General features: G+C 43.9%; 1 protein-coding gene and 1 pseudogene across 3 annotated transcripts in view; both read right to left on the reverse strand.

The window, feature by feature from the left end:
- LOC147447124 (uncharacterized) overlaps positions 1 to 17946 on the reverse strand; it is a 326621-nt gene that overhangs the window by 237132 nt on the left and 71543 nt on the right. For 2 of the 3 annotated variants that reach the window (XM_086523017.1, XM_086523015.1), the window contains exons 2-6: positions 14193 to 14336; positions 13544 to 13699; positions 13236 to 13400; positions 13032 to 13150; positions 7605 to 7676 (exon numbers count right to left, since the gene is read on the reverse strand). In XM_086523017.1, coding sequence (XP_086379143.1) covers positions 7605 to 7676; positions 13032 to 13150; positions 13236 to 13400; positions 13544 to 13699; positions 14193 to 14336 — 656 coding nt within the window. The remainder of the gene's footprint in view (positions 1 to 7604; positions 7677 to 13031; positions 13151 to 13235; positions 13401 to 13543; positions 13700 to 14192; positions 14337 to 17946) is intronic. The other variant, XM_086523016.1, reaches the window with a different exon arrangement.
- Positions 1374 to 4118, reverse strand: LOC147447126 (uncharacterized; annotated as a pseudogene).

A 17946-nucleotide genomic window follows, 5' to 3' on the forward strand; every position in this document is an offset into this window, starting at 1 on the left:
AATACACTTGAGGTCCATGAGCGAGAAGAGATGTCTCGCCATAGAGCAGCCCTTTGTCCAGATGATGTATACACATAAACACCTCCAAATTCATACACCTGACCGTTCAACAAGCATCGAATCACCATCGAACGGCCGTTCGGATCATTATACAAGAGAGCTGGTTGAAGCTCATGCCGAACCAACATCAATAAACCTGAGTAATCATGCAATCAAGTAACCTACGAAATAAGAACACTAACCAACAAAGTCATGCTGGTTATGTTCTTGCAAAACCACGATATCTGCCTTACATGTATGTACATAGTGCAAGGTCAGTCGCCATTTGTCCAGGTTACATAACCCACGCACATTATATGAAATGCATTTAATACGACTGTGCATTAAAACCATATTTACAACGGCACAAAACGGAAGGATCAAGTCGAGATGCCCATATGGACATCTCCATCCACCACATCGATGCAAGAACCCGTCCACTGAGTCAAAGCAGGAAACTTGTCCATAGAGACTGCCTAAGAAGTGGAAGCCTCGCCCAAAAGCACATCCTTATAAGACTGCATCGCTTTTCCCAAGCGTCAATCAACGTGCGATTGTCATCGCAGGGAAGCTATTTAAAGGATACATTCTTATTGGTGTTGACCAGAGGAACATAATTACGGGATGAAGGTGGCGTACGAATTTTTACTGTCTTTTTAGGAATCGCCTACGAGCCAACATCATTCGACGCAACATTTTTCCCTTTCCCTGCATTTACATGCCCAACATCCGCAGACGGTGGATTTTTGTTTTTCTCTTTATCTGCATTAGAAGCCACCTTCATTGCAAGGATTCCATTCGATTTAGCTTCACCAACAGATTTGCCTATAGGGCCAAGGGCAGAGGGAGGAACAGCCGAAAGAGGGGGCTGCAAAACTGGTTCAGGACATTCAGATTGCATGTGACCGAATTTACCGCATCGAAAACAGGAGTTAGCAAATTTGCCCCATTTAACTTTAAAAGGGCGCTTGCCCACCCAAGGATCCCCTGAATCGACCATAATTCCATCCGGGGTTTGCTTGTCCGTATCCCACAAAATGCAAAACCTGTTAGTGTTCGCATCCAATTTCGGCGGGCAAATGACCTTGCCATGTTGAGCAGCCAAAAATGGAAGAAAATGCCTCCATGTGCGGGGAAAATCAACAATTTCCACCCACACAGGACATTTGTGACGAATAAGACTTTGATAGTCCTTCGTAGGTGCCCAAGGTAGAACATGAGTCATCTACGTGCCAAAAAAGAGAGGAGACCTCCAGCAAGAGGTTTCTAGCCTCGGTATCTGCCAATAATACCTCATAGAAACCCCGAGCACCAAAATGAACGCCTCGGACAGCCTAACGTTTGAGTAAAAAATCGACCCACTGTTCGACATCCTGCGCAACAGGCATTTTGTCAGGGAAAAACAAAATGACCGCATTCATGGCATATTGCGCTATCGGGTCCATCAGGTCCTGTACTGGAATTCGCATGCATGTGAAGCTCTCAGTCGAATCCATGTGAAGCTCTCACACACACACTCTCTTCTTTTTTTTGGGAGTTTTTGATATATGACTACTGTATACACAGGCAGACACACACACCGGCTAGCTGTACAAAAACACACACCCCTCTCTCGCACACAAGACGACAGAAGGACCATGTGCAAGCGAAATCAAACTTCCACCCCCGACGCGCTGTGAAGGGCCTGCACAGGGTAGATGTTGTGCAGAATAGAGTCGCACGACAGACGAGGCCGAAGGATTCACCACACACCCAAATCCCCCACAAGCGTACAGACACGCACCCGACATAGACACACACACACACACGCAAGGCGGCATTGATGCCACACACCACAGACATTGCAAATCTGGCCGGCACGTTCGTGACTTCTGTGCCCTGCTGTACTTTGCCTGTAAAGACGCTTTCAATACCTGCTCACATCACGTTATGTGTACTGTCCAGCTCGTCTGAGGCCACCTGGGGTAGGTCGCGCAGAGCCAAAGGCGTGCAGCAGGAGAGCTCGCAGAGCAGGGTCGCGCACAGGAGCAGCAACTGCAGGCGTGCAAGGGCAGAATCAACACGTGCGCAAGGGCAGTCTCGAGCAGGGCAGGCTCACCACACGCATAGTCTTACACACAGACCCACACACACTTTTTTTTTTGTAAATCTATTGGATTAATTTACATGTGGGCAGCCTCAACGCGAGGAAAACCCACCATAAAGATCTATACAACCGAAAATGAGGAAGTCACTCCATATAGGAGCAAACTTCCAAACTAGAAACAGTCATAGAAAAGTGTCAAAGTCGTGATGTCTATGTCTTTTAGTCTACAGCAGTCAAACAAGGATTGCCGTAGAGAGCCTCTAAAGTGAGCGTAGAGTTGAAACTGTTGAGATTCAAAAGAGTAACATTTCTTTTGGACCAAATCGAGGAGGCCCAAAATCTGACCCAATGCATGAAAATCACATGCGAACGCAATTGCAGTGTGAGTTTTCCGAAAACCCAGAAAAGTTTCCCAAATGCAGCAGAAGGAAACCTCGAACGCAATTGCCTTGAAAGTTGTTAACCCTCGCGGCTCATAGACACCCTATCGCCTACGACGGATGCGGTACTATTTATTTGGTAGAGTCAGATACTGGGCTTGTCGGTCCAATAGGAAAAGGATAGAGTGATCGTCAATGAGAGGCGCACTCTAACTGGAACATTCAAGGGTTAGTTGGCTAAGCATGGGCGCCCAAGTGTGAATGAAGCGAGCTCATATAAAAGTCAACTAAACCTAAAATTCATTCATTCTTTCATTTATGCAATAGAAGAGTGCTCTTGCTCCATCTCCATCTCCATCTTCTTCTTCTTCACCTCCTTGTGTGTGTGTGTATGTGAGAGAGAGAGAGAGAGAGAGAGAGAGAGAGAGTGTGTGTGATCGAGCATTGCGACCATAGTAACAGGGAATGGCTTTTTTCAGGTCTCCGTTCCCCGTTCCCATTCCAAGTTCCCGTTCCAAATCCCCGTTCCGTGTTTCAAACGTGAGTACTCGTAATAGGGAATGGCATTTTGTTCCGCGTTCCCGTTCCCCGTTCCCGTTCCGGTTTCCCGTTCCTGGTAACTATGATTGCGACGACAGCACGGCGGCAGCTCCTTCGCGGCGAGGAATCCTCCACGAAGGCAAGCGTAGAGCGGTGAGTGACACACCCTTGCTCTCTTGAGCTTGCTAGATTAGTCTAGTTGCGTGCTTGGAGCCATTTGTGGCTCGCACACAGTGTATCGGCAAGTTCCTCGCATTGACACGTGCGACAGACGCGCACAAAAGCACAAGCAAGAAATCCCGAGAGTCGGGGCAAAACCAAGGAAGATGAGGAACTGATTCCATTCGATTCGAGCATCTTCGGCAAGATGAAGAGGCAATGCGACGAGAAGCCAAAATCTTACCCACCGGTAATATGCCAAGTATGCATCTCCATAGAAACACTCTGTTTTAATGGCAGCTTGCTTTTCCAATTGATGGACAGAACCATTTTCCACCACCGCATTGACTTATGCATGTGCCAAAGCAAATTGCCATGAGACTGTATCCACGGAGGGGGCACAATAGCTCTGTAAATTTGCCTTGAAGTCCAATTATGCATAGAAACAGGTTTGGAACCTGGGGAATTACCAATGAGTTCCCAATCTTGAAGCCTATCCTCCTCATTGAGTATTGGTATAGGTATAAGAGGAGCAAGCAAAGCACATGTCCCTCTAAATTGGCCGATGGTGAATGCCCAAATTGTCTGACAAGCACGGGGAAAAGATAACACACAACCATTTTCATCCACAACATCCTCAATACGTCTGATACCCATTTTCATCAAGTTGTAAGCCTTGACCGGTTGAGTAACTGCCAAGGGAAAAGGAAATACTGCAAACCAGTGAAGGCTTTCTTTCCGCAATGAGTTACCATTCAAAGAGGATCTCCCGGACCACTTAATCTGAGAAAGTACATGTTTCCAATCCAATATCAATCTTGTAGAGTGAGGGCAGCTAGGTATGGTACCTCAAAGCGACCCAATACAACTTCCCATTGATCAGTGATCCAATTACCGTATGCTTTTGTGTTCATAGAACTGCACATAGTAGCTAGCATGCGTGACTAAGGTTGTACTTGCGCGAAAAAATTAGCCAGCAGTGTGGCTTTGCGTGCCAAAAGATGGAAATGTATGTTCAATATATTAAGCCCACCATGCGATCTTGGTGTACAAGTAGATTGCATTCTCAACAAGCGTAAAGCTTTGCGTTTGGGATGTGTCTTCCATAACAATTCCATTGCCTGCGACATAAAGGCTGAAATGTCTTTATGCGTCCAAGACAGCAACGGCAAATAGAATTGAACATGTGCCATCACAACGGATTGTACTATTCGCAATCGTACATGAAGAGGCCAAGTGGACAATTTCCAATATCTCAGTTTCTGTGCAAGCTTAGCAGTCACCCATTTCATTTGTTGTGTCGCTGTAATGAACCAACCAATCGGATAACCAAGGTGACGTATCACATCATGTGCTGACAGCAGTTGTCCAGGCCATAAAATAGAGTGTCCGTCGCAAGAATTAAAAGGCAACAAAATGGACTTTTTGAAGTTGATATGCAAACCAGCTGCCAGCCCAAAATCTGACAAAATCTTCATCAAAGCCGCACGATCATTTTTAGGCATAAAAAAAGAGTCGTCTGCATATGCCTAAGGAAGAAAAGGACTCCCTGGAATTTGCACTCCATGTAACAAACCAGCGTCAACCATCTTGTCCACATATAAAAGCAATGGGTGAGTGGAAATTGCATAAAGCAAAGCACTCAACGGACACCCCTGTCTAACAGAACGACCCAGTTCCCAAGTTTCAGAGAGCCCATCCGCAATGATAGCACGAGTCGTAGCCTTAGAATACAGCCAGTAAATGACATTAATCCATTTAGGACCAAAACCCAATCTAGACATAATCTGAGAAATAAAATCCTAGCGAACCAAATCAAAGGCTTTGGCTATGTCTACCTGCAATACAAGTACATCCTGAGAGGAATATTTTGCATATTCAATGGCTAACATAGCATTCGCAATATTATCAACAATATGACATCTCGGAATGAATCCATATTGATGACATGAAGGCCACGATGAAGAATCTCCCTTACTCTGTGCACCAGCATCTTGGCAACAAGTTTGTATACGACTAGCATAAGAGTGATTGGTCTCCAATCATCAAAGATTTCAGCCAAATGCTTTTTCGGGAGCAATTTCAACAAACCTTGTTTCCATGAAGATGGAAGCTGTTGTTCCAGCCATGCACTGTTTATCATGAGCAATAAAGCATCTTTCAGTTCATCCCAAAAAGCATGAAAAAATTCAGCAGTAAGACCATCCCATCCTGGAGCTTTCCCCTTCCCTTGTGCTTTCAAAGCATGATACAACTCTTCATCTGAGAAGGGTTGTTCCAATGCATTCGCTTCATCAGAATCCATAATCGGGGAAACGACTTCTAGAAATTGCAATCTAGCACAGGATTCTGAAGCAGATAAAGGGGCAATAGCAGCAAACAATCTAGCATAATGCTGAACGCATTCCTAGGACAGTTGCGATTTCGAAGAAGTCCATGAGCCATCTGAAATTTTGATGCGAGAAATGGAGTGTCTCTATCGCGAAGCATGCAAACTTTTAAAAAATTGTTTGGATGAACAACCTTTGTCCGCTATCTGCTTTTCTCTAGATCGTACTTGCCGTTTGTGAACTTTACACATTTGATTGCATGAAATTACATGGTTTGCCTCACATAACAATTCTTGAACAGACTGAACTAACAAACTATCAAAATCTGACTCCATAATACATTGTCGATGTTGTTTTGCCCAAGCCAATGCTCTTCTTTGATCCCCAAGATACCATATTCCAAAGTCCTGAATAACAGATTGCATACGTACCACAAAAGAATGCCATGCAAATTCAATATCAGCATGCGCATGCATGAAAAGAGGATGTATAGCCGTGACAACCATTTGACGGAAAACCTCATGCGATAGGTAACTGCTATTTACATGTAATAAACGGCGAGACAGCAAAGCATCCTCAGTTCGAGACATATCAAACAACATCTCCAACCATAATGGAGCATGATTTGATAAACATATGGAATGATCTATCCACATTTTACATACAAAAGAGTTGTACTGATTTGCATTGAGAAGATACCACCGATCTAGTCTTGCTTGATAGCGTGCAGAAGCATTATGCGTATATGTAAATCCCGAATTGATCGGATTTGTACAAAGCCATAAGTCCTCAGCATGCAATACAGACCCACACACACACACCCACACACACACACACACACACATTTTTTTGGGTAAATCGGTTCGATTAATTTATTAGTGGGAAACCTCGAAGCGAGGAAAACCCACCAAAAGGATCATATACAAGGGGAAGAACACATAACTGTTTAACACTAGTTTGGTACCAAAACAGGACACTCGAGTGTCCTTTTTTCATAAATTTAAATTAAATGCTACTTGCATGAGATGGTGTATTGAAGAAAACCCTCTTGATATCATTAAATATGTCAGTTAGAGGGTCTTTTAAAAATATAAGCTTGCATTTTAGAAGCTACCATGATCATTAACTATACTCATCAAGTTGACCCTCGTAAGACTGCGATTGATGCTTTGAAGAAATTGACTTTATAAGCTCAAGAAAAAATGATGCGGCCTTGTAGAAAATTTTACGTGACTTTTTCACAATTGTGCTATAGATAATTGAAAGTTTCATGTGAAAAAAATTTTACTTTCGAGTATATAAAATAATGGGAAGTTCTACATGTTTGTTATGGCCATCTCAAGCATATCGTCATATACAAAGAAAAACATGTTTTTGATGAATTTGTGAGTTTTAGAAAGCGATACATTGCTTACCCTCTCCATTGAGGACTCAAGGTGGCAAGGAGAAGGGCTTTGGTATGCAACAATTATTGGATTATTTCAAATATTCAAAACTGCGTAAGAGAAAACTTTGACATTTTCATTCTTGAGAAATAAGCATTCAAAACCTCAAATAATATCAAACTTTCCACGTAGATCCACTAAAAGTATCAAAGTACATGGTATAGACACAATTGGGGCGCCTAAAACCTTGGTTTCAATGTTATTATGGAGAACTCAAGATTTTCTAGAGTTTTTGCACAATAAAAAAATCAAAATAGAGTTCAAGCAATGAGATTTAATTGAGTTAGGGAGTCGAAAAAATACGTACTTTCTTGGTTTTAACATATAAAGTCATTTGTGGTTGTCAAACTACACTAGAATAGCCCCAATTCCATGAGGGGACCTTTGGAAGACCAAAATTATGCTCTTATTCAGCAAATGCTCAAGTATGAAATTATGTCTATAACTTGCATGTGACATGGAAACTAGTCTTTGAAGGGCATTCTATTGTTTTGTAGCACTAAGTACTAACACTTGACTTTTATAAACATAAAAAAGGCCATCTCTACAAAAAGATATAAAAATTTTATGGTTTTTTTGGCAAAAAATCTTGAAATTTTACTAAAATTTATAGCTTAGAACTTACCATAATTCTCTCCATAGGGATTGTATCTTGGCATGGAGAAAAATCCAAGGTTTTCTTTCCCTCATAACCAACCTATGGTAGAAGCAAGGTGTAAAAAAATTATTTCTAGCTTGACAAGTAAATTGTTGAAACTTGGTAGGAAAACAGGACACTTTAGTGTCTCAGGACACTTGAATGTCCAATTACAGGACTAGTGTTAAATACACACACACACACACATGCATAGACATGTTACACATATTCATACTTAACAGATTCTATGGTTGAGAGTTGAGGTCCAATACCATACAACGGTTTCTTGTACTTCACGTATCGTATTTACAAATCCTATCCGCAGCCACTCTATGGTGAATGCTTTTTTGTTGTTCTTATGACATCCAGATGCCACAAATACGTGTATATGGATTCGTCTCGTAAGCCAATTCTACTTAGCCTCTGCCAGACCTTATAAACCTCCGTTTCTTTGTTAGAGCAGGAACATTGTTAAAGTCAAGGAACCATAAAGACTATGATTTACGAAAGCTAGATCTTGTCTTGCCTAAATTCTCTCCACTATGTCAACCTCCCTGTCCAAGAAAGGATGCACCTCTCCTAGATCTCTACATTGACAATGTTGAAGGTGCCTCACTCGTCCCCTATAGTGAACACCCCTTGTATCCAAGTAAAATGAAAGGAGAATATGTCTATCCATAAGGGACCCTCTTGACGCTGCGTTTCCAAGGGTCCTCACAAGCCAAGTGCAAAGAAATCTGAAGGCGAGAGAAAAGTGGGGGGTAAAGAGTGTAGCTCCTTGATTTCCTACTATCCACCCTCCAAATTACCTTATCTCATGAGTGGATCCCCCGATGGAGTAACTAAAGGGCCAAGGCAAAGCCTTTGATTATTGTACAACCAATGCAAGCGTCGGAGAAACCTCTGTAGGCACTCTCATCAAGAGGTCTATCACGGGGTTGTTCCCCAATGTCTATAACCGGTCATCCCATAGACTGCCCTAATGCCTATCTCTGTCTTTGTCAACCTATTTGCCACATTGATTGTCTCTCTCCCGAATTCTGTAACCCATACAGGCTCTGACCCATGCCCTGTCTCTATGTATCTTTGGGCCGGGTTAGAAGATCTAGTTGTCCTCAGCCCAAACTGTCTCAATCGTCTACAAGGTGCCCAATCATGATAAATGTTGGCTCCTAGAAAAATAAGCGCTCGTTGCTGCCTCCCACGCACACGCCCCCCCCACCCCAGCGCCTCCTGCACTTTGCCATCCCTCTCGCCCCAGCACGTTGCTCCCCCTGCGCGACATCTGCTCGCTCGCAGCATGCTGCCCTCTGCCCGCCCCCCCTGCGCCCTGTCCCTAGGCCGCAGCCACCCATTGCGCCCCTCCTTCCCCCACCCTACTCGCCGCTTCCTTGCACTCGCTCCCCCTTCTCTCAATCAGCCCGCCTCTCCGCCCTCTTTTTTTGTTTTTTTGGCCGGTGTCTCATCCTTTTGTCCGTCGTCAGCACGCCAATCGTGGGTTGCTTCAAGAGGAGAAAGGCACTCTTCACCTTCCTTCGTAGTAGCAGACACTGATGGAGGCTCGAGCTCTGTCCGAGAGGGACTCTAATGAAGTCCCCTCATCCAAGCCCAACGAGCCTACCATCCGACTTACTCTGTCACCAGCAAAGCAAGCGAGCCTCGCAGTAGCGGTGGAGTGCCTTCAAGCACCTCTCAAGATTATTGGTAGTCGCCCCAGTCGAGGAGAGGTACGTGACCTTCTGCAGGCCCTCCGTCTTCTAGCAAAGGTGGGGAAGATCATTGACATCTAGCATCTCGGGTGAGGATACTATCAGATAGAGTTTGAGACTCCCTAGCTGGTTGCCAAGGTCATCTCGATGAGCCCGTTGGCCATCCGAGCGGTCAAAGCTCATTTCCGACAGTGGCACCATGGTTTCAATCGAGCATCAGATATTCCGGTTAGGGATCATCGACCCAGCACAGCAGAGCAAAGCCCTCCTTGGGAAGCTCGTGGTCAGAGAACTTCTTCCAAGGGAGCAGCCCTGGAAGGAGCTGTTGCTACAGCAGATTCGTACTCGAGTTCCTTATACGGGCGGCCCTTGGAGCCCGTCCATCAGGTGGATTTTTACAAAGATGCGCCGGGTCGGGCTGAGCAAGAGTTGGGAGGACCGTTTTGCCGCGAGTTTGCTTAGGTCTAGGGAGCAACTGAGGAGTGGCCTGGAGCAGGACCAGCCCACTTACATGGAGGAGCGTTTGAGACATCCACTTGTTTGGAACCCCATGGTTAGCGCACAGAGAGGCCACTTGGTGGGCAGCAGGCCTCATGTTTCTTGGGGTCCCATGGCAGAGGGTCCAGCTTACACGCTCGGTGACTGGCTACAGTTTTTAGACCACCCCGAGGAGGTTCAGAGCTTCCAGTTACGAGGCATGAGGGGAGTGCAGAGCATGTGTCACGATATCAAAGAGGCTATCCCAGCTGAGTTGCTCACCCCTCTAGAGGCCGCAGCTCCCAGGTGGATGGGGGCGTTCACGCACTTGGAGGTCCTCATTGCAGTTAGGGCTTGCTCGGAGACAGGTTTTTCAAGATTCAAGGGGGGGGGGAGGGGTGGGGGGCTTCACAAAGTCTCTGTAGAGACACCACAAGTTGCAGAGTGTTGTTTCAGAGTATTAGAGTTGTGGGCATTTGTGGGAGGACTTGTGTCATCAATCCTGACCCATCAGACCTTGAGTCAAGACACTCGCGGCTTTGGGCGTGGGAGAGCCGCCCTCTGGCACGTGTAGTGGGACCCAGGAGAGTGGTTCTGGCGGGATACATTCTCTTCAGCCGACCATCCAAGGACTCTCTTTTTCCAGTACATAGCTCGATTGGGGTGACACATACTGACAGCACAGAGAGACGCTCATCCAACTGCTGCACTTCACTGGCAAGAGGAGGGTCGCTGTGTTCCTGTCAGTTTTTTGGGAGTGGTTATGGGACAGCAGGCAACCGAGGAGAGTTACTATTTTTCAGTGGCTGGTAGCACACAAGGCTACAACAGTTGGGAGTTTGTTGGTACACAGGGGCATCTCAGTAGCATGTGCGACCGACCTGTGGCCATCCGGTGGAGAGTCAGCCACATTGTTTGTCCATGGCACAGCAGGTTTGGCTTTGGGTTCTCCCGCTGATGCCAGTGATGCCAGCCCTCTCTACAGCCCGACAGTACACTCGGGGTGCTGCAGCTTGGTCCACTCTCACATGCCCAGCACTCCACTTTGAGCTGGCTTCCACCAGCAAGATGATAGTGACCCAGGAGGGTTGACCTACATTACAGCTTGCCACAGAGCTCATCCCTCAGGAGTGATGCAGTGACAGAGAGTAATGTTGGGAGCTCATTTGCGGCCTGATACTCTGGTTCATTTGGTGGGCCCGCTGTTTCTGCATCTTCGAGGCTCGGCCTGTTCCACCGGCTGAGACTGTTTGGGACCTGTGGTTGGAGCTGATACACACACTCGGGTCAGTTTGAGAGACTTCAGGGCAGCTCCGACCGCAGAGGCTTTCTTGCAACTATGGCACCTAGGGCCTTTCTTCACCATGGTTCAGGGTGTGCCTAGATGGCACTACACGCCACCAGCGTAGCTTTTATCTTTAGTGTTGATTTGGCATGCCCATAAACAGAAAATTGCTCCCTCACCCACAGATAGGATGCTCTCTCAAAAGTCCATGGAGGAAGCCAGCACCCATTTAAGGGGAGGGACGACTAGGTACAATACCAAGAATCATTGCAAACTGCAGGTGCCTTGAGCTTTGCTAGTAACTCTAGAAAAGGGTTTGACTGGAAAGTGAGGCACCTTGCATCTGTCCTCAAAGCCAGCTTCATCAAAGTCTTCATACCACAGGTCCAGACAACCAACCTTTCACCAAAATCGAGGGGAGAGCGTGACATGGAGGAAGAGACATATTCCTCTGACAATGAAACACTCACCACAATGGCAATAAGCTCTTCCATGATTCCATCTGTGAAGATTCAGGTTGGTTGAAGCCAATCTCTGATAGAGCTACGAGATCAAGAGCATCCAATCAAACTGGCAATAAGAACTCTCTGACAGAGTTAAGAAGTCTGATCCCGAGCTGTGGTTTGGCCTCATTTTCAAACCTAAAAGACACCAGGAAAAACAGACACGAGGGGACAGTTGTAATGTACTGCAGGAGTGTGCAGCGGTGGCATGTATGCTGTGGACAGCAACAGAAAGAAGGAAGCATGTGAGCCCTATGAGCTTCGATTCCCAACGACTGCTGAAAAGCATTTTGAATACTCTTAACATGAGGGCTTTATTTTCTTTCATTTGCCAGAGATATATGACCGACCTTTCCGTTGCTCACTCTATATATGGCCTACATGGACTCTCTATCATTTGTCTTGTATCATTCACACAGTTTGCCATCTGGAGTTTCTGGGCTTACCGGCCTCTCGTCAATCTGTCTCTCTACTCTTTCTCATGACATTGTCTCTTTTCTCTCTCCTGCTACTCCACATTTTGAAAAGCAATGCCATTGCGGGAGCATGCATATGCCAACAATACTGCAATTGAGGCCGTTGGATCATCCAATGGATGCTGATTTTTTTATCAGAGAACTTCTTCAAAAAATTCAACCTTTCACAATTATCCAAAAGATCAAACCTGAAGAGATCAGCTCCCTTTATGAGGTTTCTTCAGCAGTTCAAAGGCATAGTGTGCCAACCACTCATTGGGAAGCTCCATTTGCATGACCGAGGCAAAAAGTTCTATACAATGCCTTCTCCAAGATGTGATATTTTGCATTGTGCTCCATAGTGCTACTATAAAATGCCTTTTGCAAAATGTGACGTTTTGCATTGTGCTCTCCCACCTCCCCCCCCCCCCCCCCGGGCCGCCAACACAAGAATAAATCTGTGTTACTTGCTTGTGATAAAAAAGAAACTAGGGTTCATAAGAATAAAAAAGGTTATCAATTGAGGGGGAAGTCTGTTTTTATTGTATTAGCTTCAATTGTTTCTTGATGTATGACAACCAAACTTCTCCACACTTCACATTTTTTGGCGGTAAATCGTGGAAGAAAGAACCAAACCTCTTAAAGCTTGGTTAGACTATATTTTGACTCTCTACAAAGCAACTACCTTCAGTGCACTGACACCCTGAGGACCATAGAAATTGAGCTTATTTGTGGGAATATAGTTTCTAAGAAGAAAGCCTATCATGACTCTTCAGCCTAGTAATCACATTTCTTCTCCACTCTGCTTTCACTGGGTTTAAAACAATGCCTTTGGAAACTCTGCAATTATCAATTCTACCACCAATTATTGAAAAATACGCACTGCTACAATCTTTGAGCTCTCCACCTAATAATGTATCAGATTTGGAAAAGACAGGAAACAAAAAACTGCAAGCATACACGATTATCGTATGCACAAGACTTACCTGCACAATCCCAAAGCCCCAAAGGTCATTGACAAAGGTAGGAACACTACAGCTCTCTGTGTTCCCATGACCAAGGGCTCCAAATGTTCCTTGACCAAATGAGTAGACATCTCCGCTTCCTGATTGTTTTTCAGTGCTTTCTAAAACATCAGAACATCCTAATAGCAGAAGGCCAAAAGACCGATTGAGCAAAGTATTGGTTACCTGTGAGAGCAAGAGTGTGACTTGCTCCACATGCAGCCCGTACGAAATGGAGTTCACGACTGCCTTTTAGAATGCGTGGATGTGAAACACTCAAGACACCCACAGCTTCTTTTTGACCAAGCTGACCGAATTCTGCTGCACCCCATGATGCAAGCGCACCAGTATCTGTAATGTAACTTTCTACTATGAATCATTGAGCCCAAAATTGTAAGCAAGTCCTTTGTCCTAAAACAAACATCTCCTCCACAGAAGAGTACTCCTAGATGAAAGAATTGGTAATACAAGCAACATTGCAAGTTCCATACGACCTGTTACAGCAACTGTGTGACCTTGACCACAAGCAACATGGACAACTATTTGAGTGTCCAGTGCAGCTACTGGCTCAGGCAAGAGCTGATTTTCTGGAAGGTGTGTGCCTAGCTGACCTGATTCGTTGCTGCCCGTAGTATATACCTCTCCTTCACCTGCTCGTTGGGAGAGACAAAAGTAAATTTTTGAAGATGAAAAGAACAAATTCAACAGCAGAGAAAATGAAAGACAACAATTGAAGTGTAGAATTTTTTTCATTTCAAGTAGTAGTTGGTTTGAAAACACTCAAATTGTGCTCAATTACAACCTGAAGGACAAAGCCATCTGATCCAAATGTCTAAGTAGACTATTACGTCGTTCTTAGCACCTTTCAGCATCAAAGTAGCATTAAGAACTTTCATCAACAGGTCAGAGGGTATCTATTTCATGGATGTAAAGTTTCAGATACCTAAGCATTACCGTGACCACTATTCCTGCATACACTGCTACCTTCCCCATAAGAAAGTGTTCTAGGATGCGGATCTACATTTCCATTTCAATCAGTAGGTCACCCTCACACTAAAATGCACACAAGAAAGACACTCCTCAACATTCTGAACTCGAAAGCACAAAGCAATTTCAACCATGGGAGATATTTCTGCATGTTACTTGTCAAAAATGCAGTGTGGAAGTCACTTGCTGCAATATGAACAATGTCTTTCTTCGAAAAAGATTCCACCAAGGTCGGAGAATCTCGATCAGCTTCATCACCAACACCTAGTTGGCCAAGGTCTCCTCTACCCCAAGCAAAAACTGCAAAGCACATCAACATGAAAAGCATTACACCAATGATATGATTCTATGAAACAGTTTACCAATAGCCTCATACCTCAAACAACATGCAATTTTTTAAATCCCGTGATTTTTACTAGACAAAATTATAAAATAAGAAAACATAAAAATATTGGCCTCTACGAAAGTGTTTGAAACCTTCCTGCATATTTAGTCTATTAAGTTCAATGCAACATTGCCTGTGTCAGTGAGTATATTGAACTGATGAAATCTACACCTATTAATGAGCAACATATGGGTAAAAGCAAGCCAGTGTATGCACTGGTGTGAGTAAATTGGTTGCTACAACTTCAGGGTAGGGTATGGCCAAAGTCAAGGATGGCTGAAACATGCAAGGGTCTCAGGAAAAGAGAACATGCAGAATAAATGGCCCATGAGATGCGCACAGAGGACAGCAAGCTATTAGCAGCAGAAATGAAATTATATATTAACGTCTTCAAAAGGCCAAAATGACCTATGAGACCGAGCTGTTACAACATAGCGAATCTGATACCATGTCCGGAATCAAAAAGAACTGCAACAAAAAATACAACTACTACAAGCTGGGACTATGGATGTGCCAGCTAATACAAAAGGTGCCCAATACAATGTGTAGTACAATGAGAGAAGAGGGGGGGGGGGGGGGGGGGGGGGGGGGGGATATGGTAGAGATCCATCCTCATCTGCACTCTGGACGTCGAGAAAGTATGGCTCGAATCCTCTGTTGTAGTCTCCGTCAATACTGTGTAGCTCTTCTTCTCAATCGCGGTCGTCTAGATCTCTTTAGCTCCAATGCTCAGTCTATGAGAATGCCAGTAGTGGTAGTATGAGTGCGGGCAGAGCTCTGCAATGGTGACTGCTCCTCTGGGTGTCCAATATCTAGTATAAAGAAATTTGTAATCTGTCTTTGGGACTGTCTCTCCCCATCTCTCCTCAGTAAAGTGTCTCTATGCTCGTGTAACTCAAGTAGATACAATCCAAGACATCTCTGATCCTCATAACTCATGACCCTAGATAGAGGCCCAAAACCCTCTCTGAATAGACAATGAAAATGGCCTCGTATCTCATAGTACACTATGCAATGACATATATAATCGTGTCTTCCGTTTTTCCATCTGAGCTTCCCTGCTATTTATTATTAATTTTTGACCTTTTTATTTGAAAAAATCAAAGAAAATAACAAAATACTCTAAAAAAGTAAAGTGAAAATCCAACAATTAGGAAAATCCCTTGAAAAACACAGTTTTATTGTCTTTTGTTGGATTTCTTTATTTTTAAGCCTCCTTATCAACAAAAATGATGAAAAATACCCAAAAAAGGATTATTTTTTATGATTTTCTGATTGTATATACATTATTTACACTCCTCGGAAAGATATTATCAGTGAATTTTCCCTTGTTGATGAATTATAAGGGCATTATTAGGTAATTTTGCAAAAAATCACACATTAACATGGAACTTTTTCCTCCCTCTTCAAACATTGCCCTTAATTAGTTAGTACTTAGTACCCTTCCACCCCTCCTAGATGGCGTTCTCCGGGACGACTGCGTGCATGAATTGAACATTTGTGTTTATGCATGGCCGTGATTGGCTCTACCATGATATGAAGATCAATGCAATTCAACTCAATATGTTGTGCAGGAGCTGAGTCTTGAGTAAATAACTCAAGGGTTTCCGATGTCGAGGTTTGTTGCTGATGTCTTCCAAAGAGCAAATCTTGTAGCTTTTGTGCTCTCTGTTTGATAGTACCATCAGGGTGTTTAAGCACGCTGATTGCTTAAGCTGTTGGTAGCACATTAGACGGTTGTCGAACTTTTTCTCACCATTGGTAGCTCGGTCTGCTTGGTGCATGGTGTTTGAGAGCCTGTTGCGACTTAACTCGCCACTGATTGATTGGTTTCACGGTGTGTGGAGAAGATAAGTGTTCCTTTTCCTTCCAAACCCTTTTCATGTTAGGTTCTTTGTTCATAGATGCTCGATTCTGTGCTCGAATCCTTGGAACCATTTTCTGTTTCTTTGGTGAAGTTTTAGGCACCCAGATCTGATTTGGTTTAGCCACAAGTTGTGCTTTTGGTACCCAAATTTACCTGACTCCTTGCATGCTACTTGTAGCATTTGTTTGTCGAGGAGATGGACAAGATTTGCTTCGTGGATTGGGGTTCTGATTGCATCTTTTCCATTCCTCCTTGCTTGGTGCAATCGGAACAATGAGTTGCCCTCCTTTAAGTGATAGCTTTAGCTGATTTGTATCGCAATCTGGTACTGCTTTGTATGTACGCATCCAAGGAATGCCAAGAATCATCGTGTCATTCATGTGTTCATCTGGCAAGCATACAAACTGATGCAAACATGAACATCCATGTACTAACACGTTCAAGTTGACTACTCCAATGTTGGAGTTGGATTCTTGTTGCATACTTTGATTGTTGTTATTCCTGCGGTCAATGCTTGACTTGTTACTTTCCTGTATGTGGAATAACTAACTGCATTCACTCTAGCTCCTGTGTCTACCAAAGCATTGGTGCTATGATTATTGAGTTGTACTTTGATGTGCAGATCCATTCCATCTAACCAGTTGTCATCTGTTGAAACTGCGTCTTTAGGTAATTCCCATTGTTGATCATTTAGTTCCAAAGTGTTGATGGGAATTGGTATATGTTGCTTCTTGAGGGCAGCGTTACGCTTGAGCACTCGAAGTCTAGCTTTCTCTTGGGCTTCATCAATAACCTGCTGTCGCTTGATCTTCCTTTGTTTGGCTGCATGTATTCTCTCTAGCAATTCATTGGTTAGTGGCAAATTGTATTTCTTTAAACGACATCCACTACTCCAGTTAGCCATTGGTTCACCATCTAGGGTGGACAATTTTACTGCTCCACTTGGAGATACATCTTCAATGATAAATGCTCCATTTCCCTTTTTCTTAAACTTGGGAATGTGTTGTTTAAGGGAATAGACTAGAACTAAGTCCCCTTTCATGAAATTTTTTGTGATTAAGTGGGAATCAAAAAATTGTTTTTGTTCCCGCTTTTGCGCATAGATATGAGCTACAGCAGATAGCCTTTGCTCATCTAGCTTTTCCAAATCTTCAAGTCTTTCTGACAATTCATGTCCAGTCCACTCAAGAGTCTGTGCTACCCTTAATGTTGGCAATAGAAACTCTATTGGCAGTATGGCATCAAGACCATAAACAAGGTTAAAGGGTGTAGCATTTAGAGCTGTTTTGAATGAAACTCGATAAGCCCATAGAGCAGCATGGAGATTCATTTCCCAATCTATCCTTCCTGAACTAACCACTTTGGTCAGTACTGAGCTAAGGATTTTATTTGTATGCTCAGCTTGTCCGTTTGCTTGTGGGTGATAGGGAGCTTATTTGTTATGGATAACCATAAACTTATTAAGCAAATACTCTATTACCTCGTTGAGGAAATGAGTTCCCCGATCAATGATAATCTCTATTGGCAGCCCATACCTTACGAATACATACTCATATAAGAATGCAGCACTGGTTCTGGCATCATTCTTTTGGGTTGCTTTAGCCTCGGTCCACTTGGTCAAATAGTCCGTAGCTACAATGATATATTGAGCTTGGGTT

Source organism: Adiantum capillus-veneris, chromosome 11, assembly GCF_014529385.1.
Source record: "Adiantum capillus-veneris isolate H3 chromosome 11, ASM1452938v2, whole genome shotgun sequence".
NCBI classification, from domain to species: Eukaryota; Viridiplantae; Streptophyta; class Polypodiopsida; order Polypodiales; family Pteridaceae; genus Adiantum; species Adiantum capillus-veneris.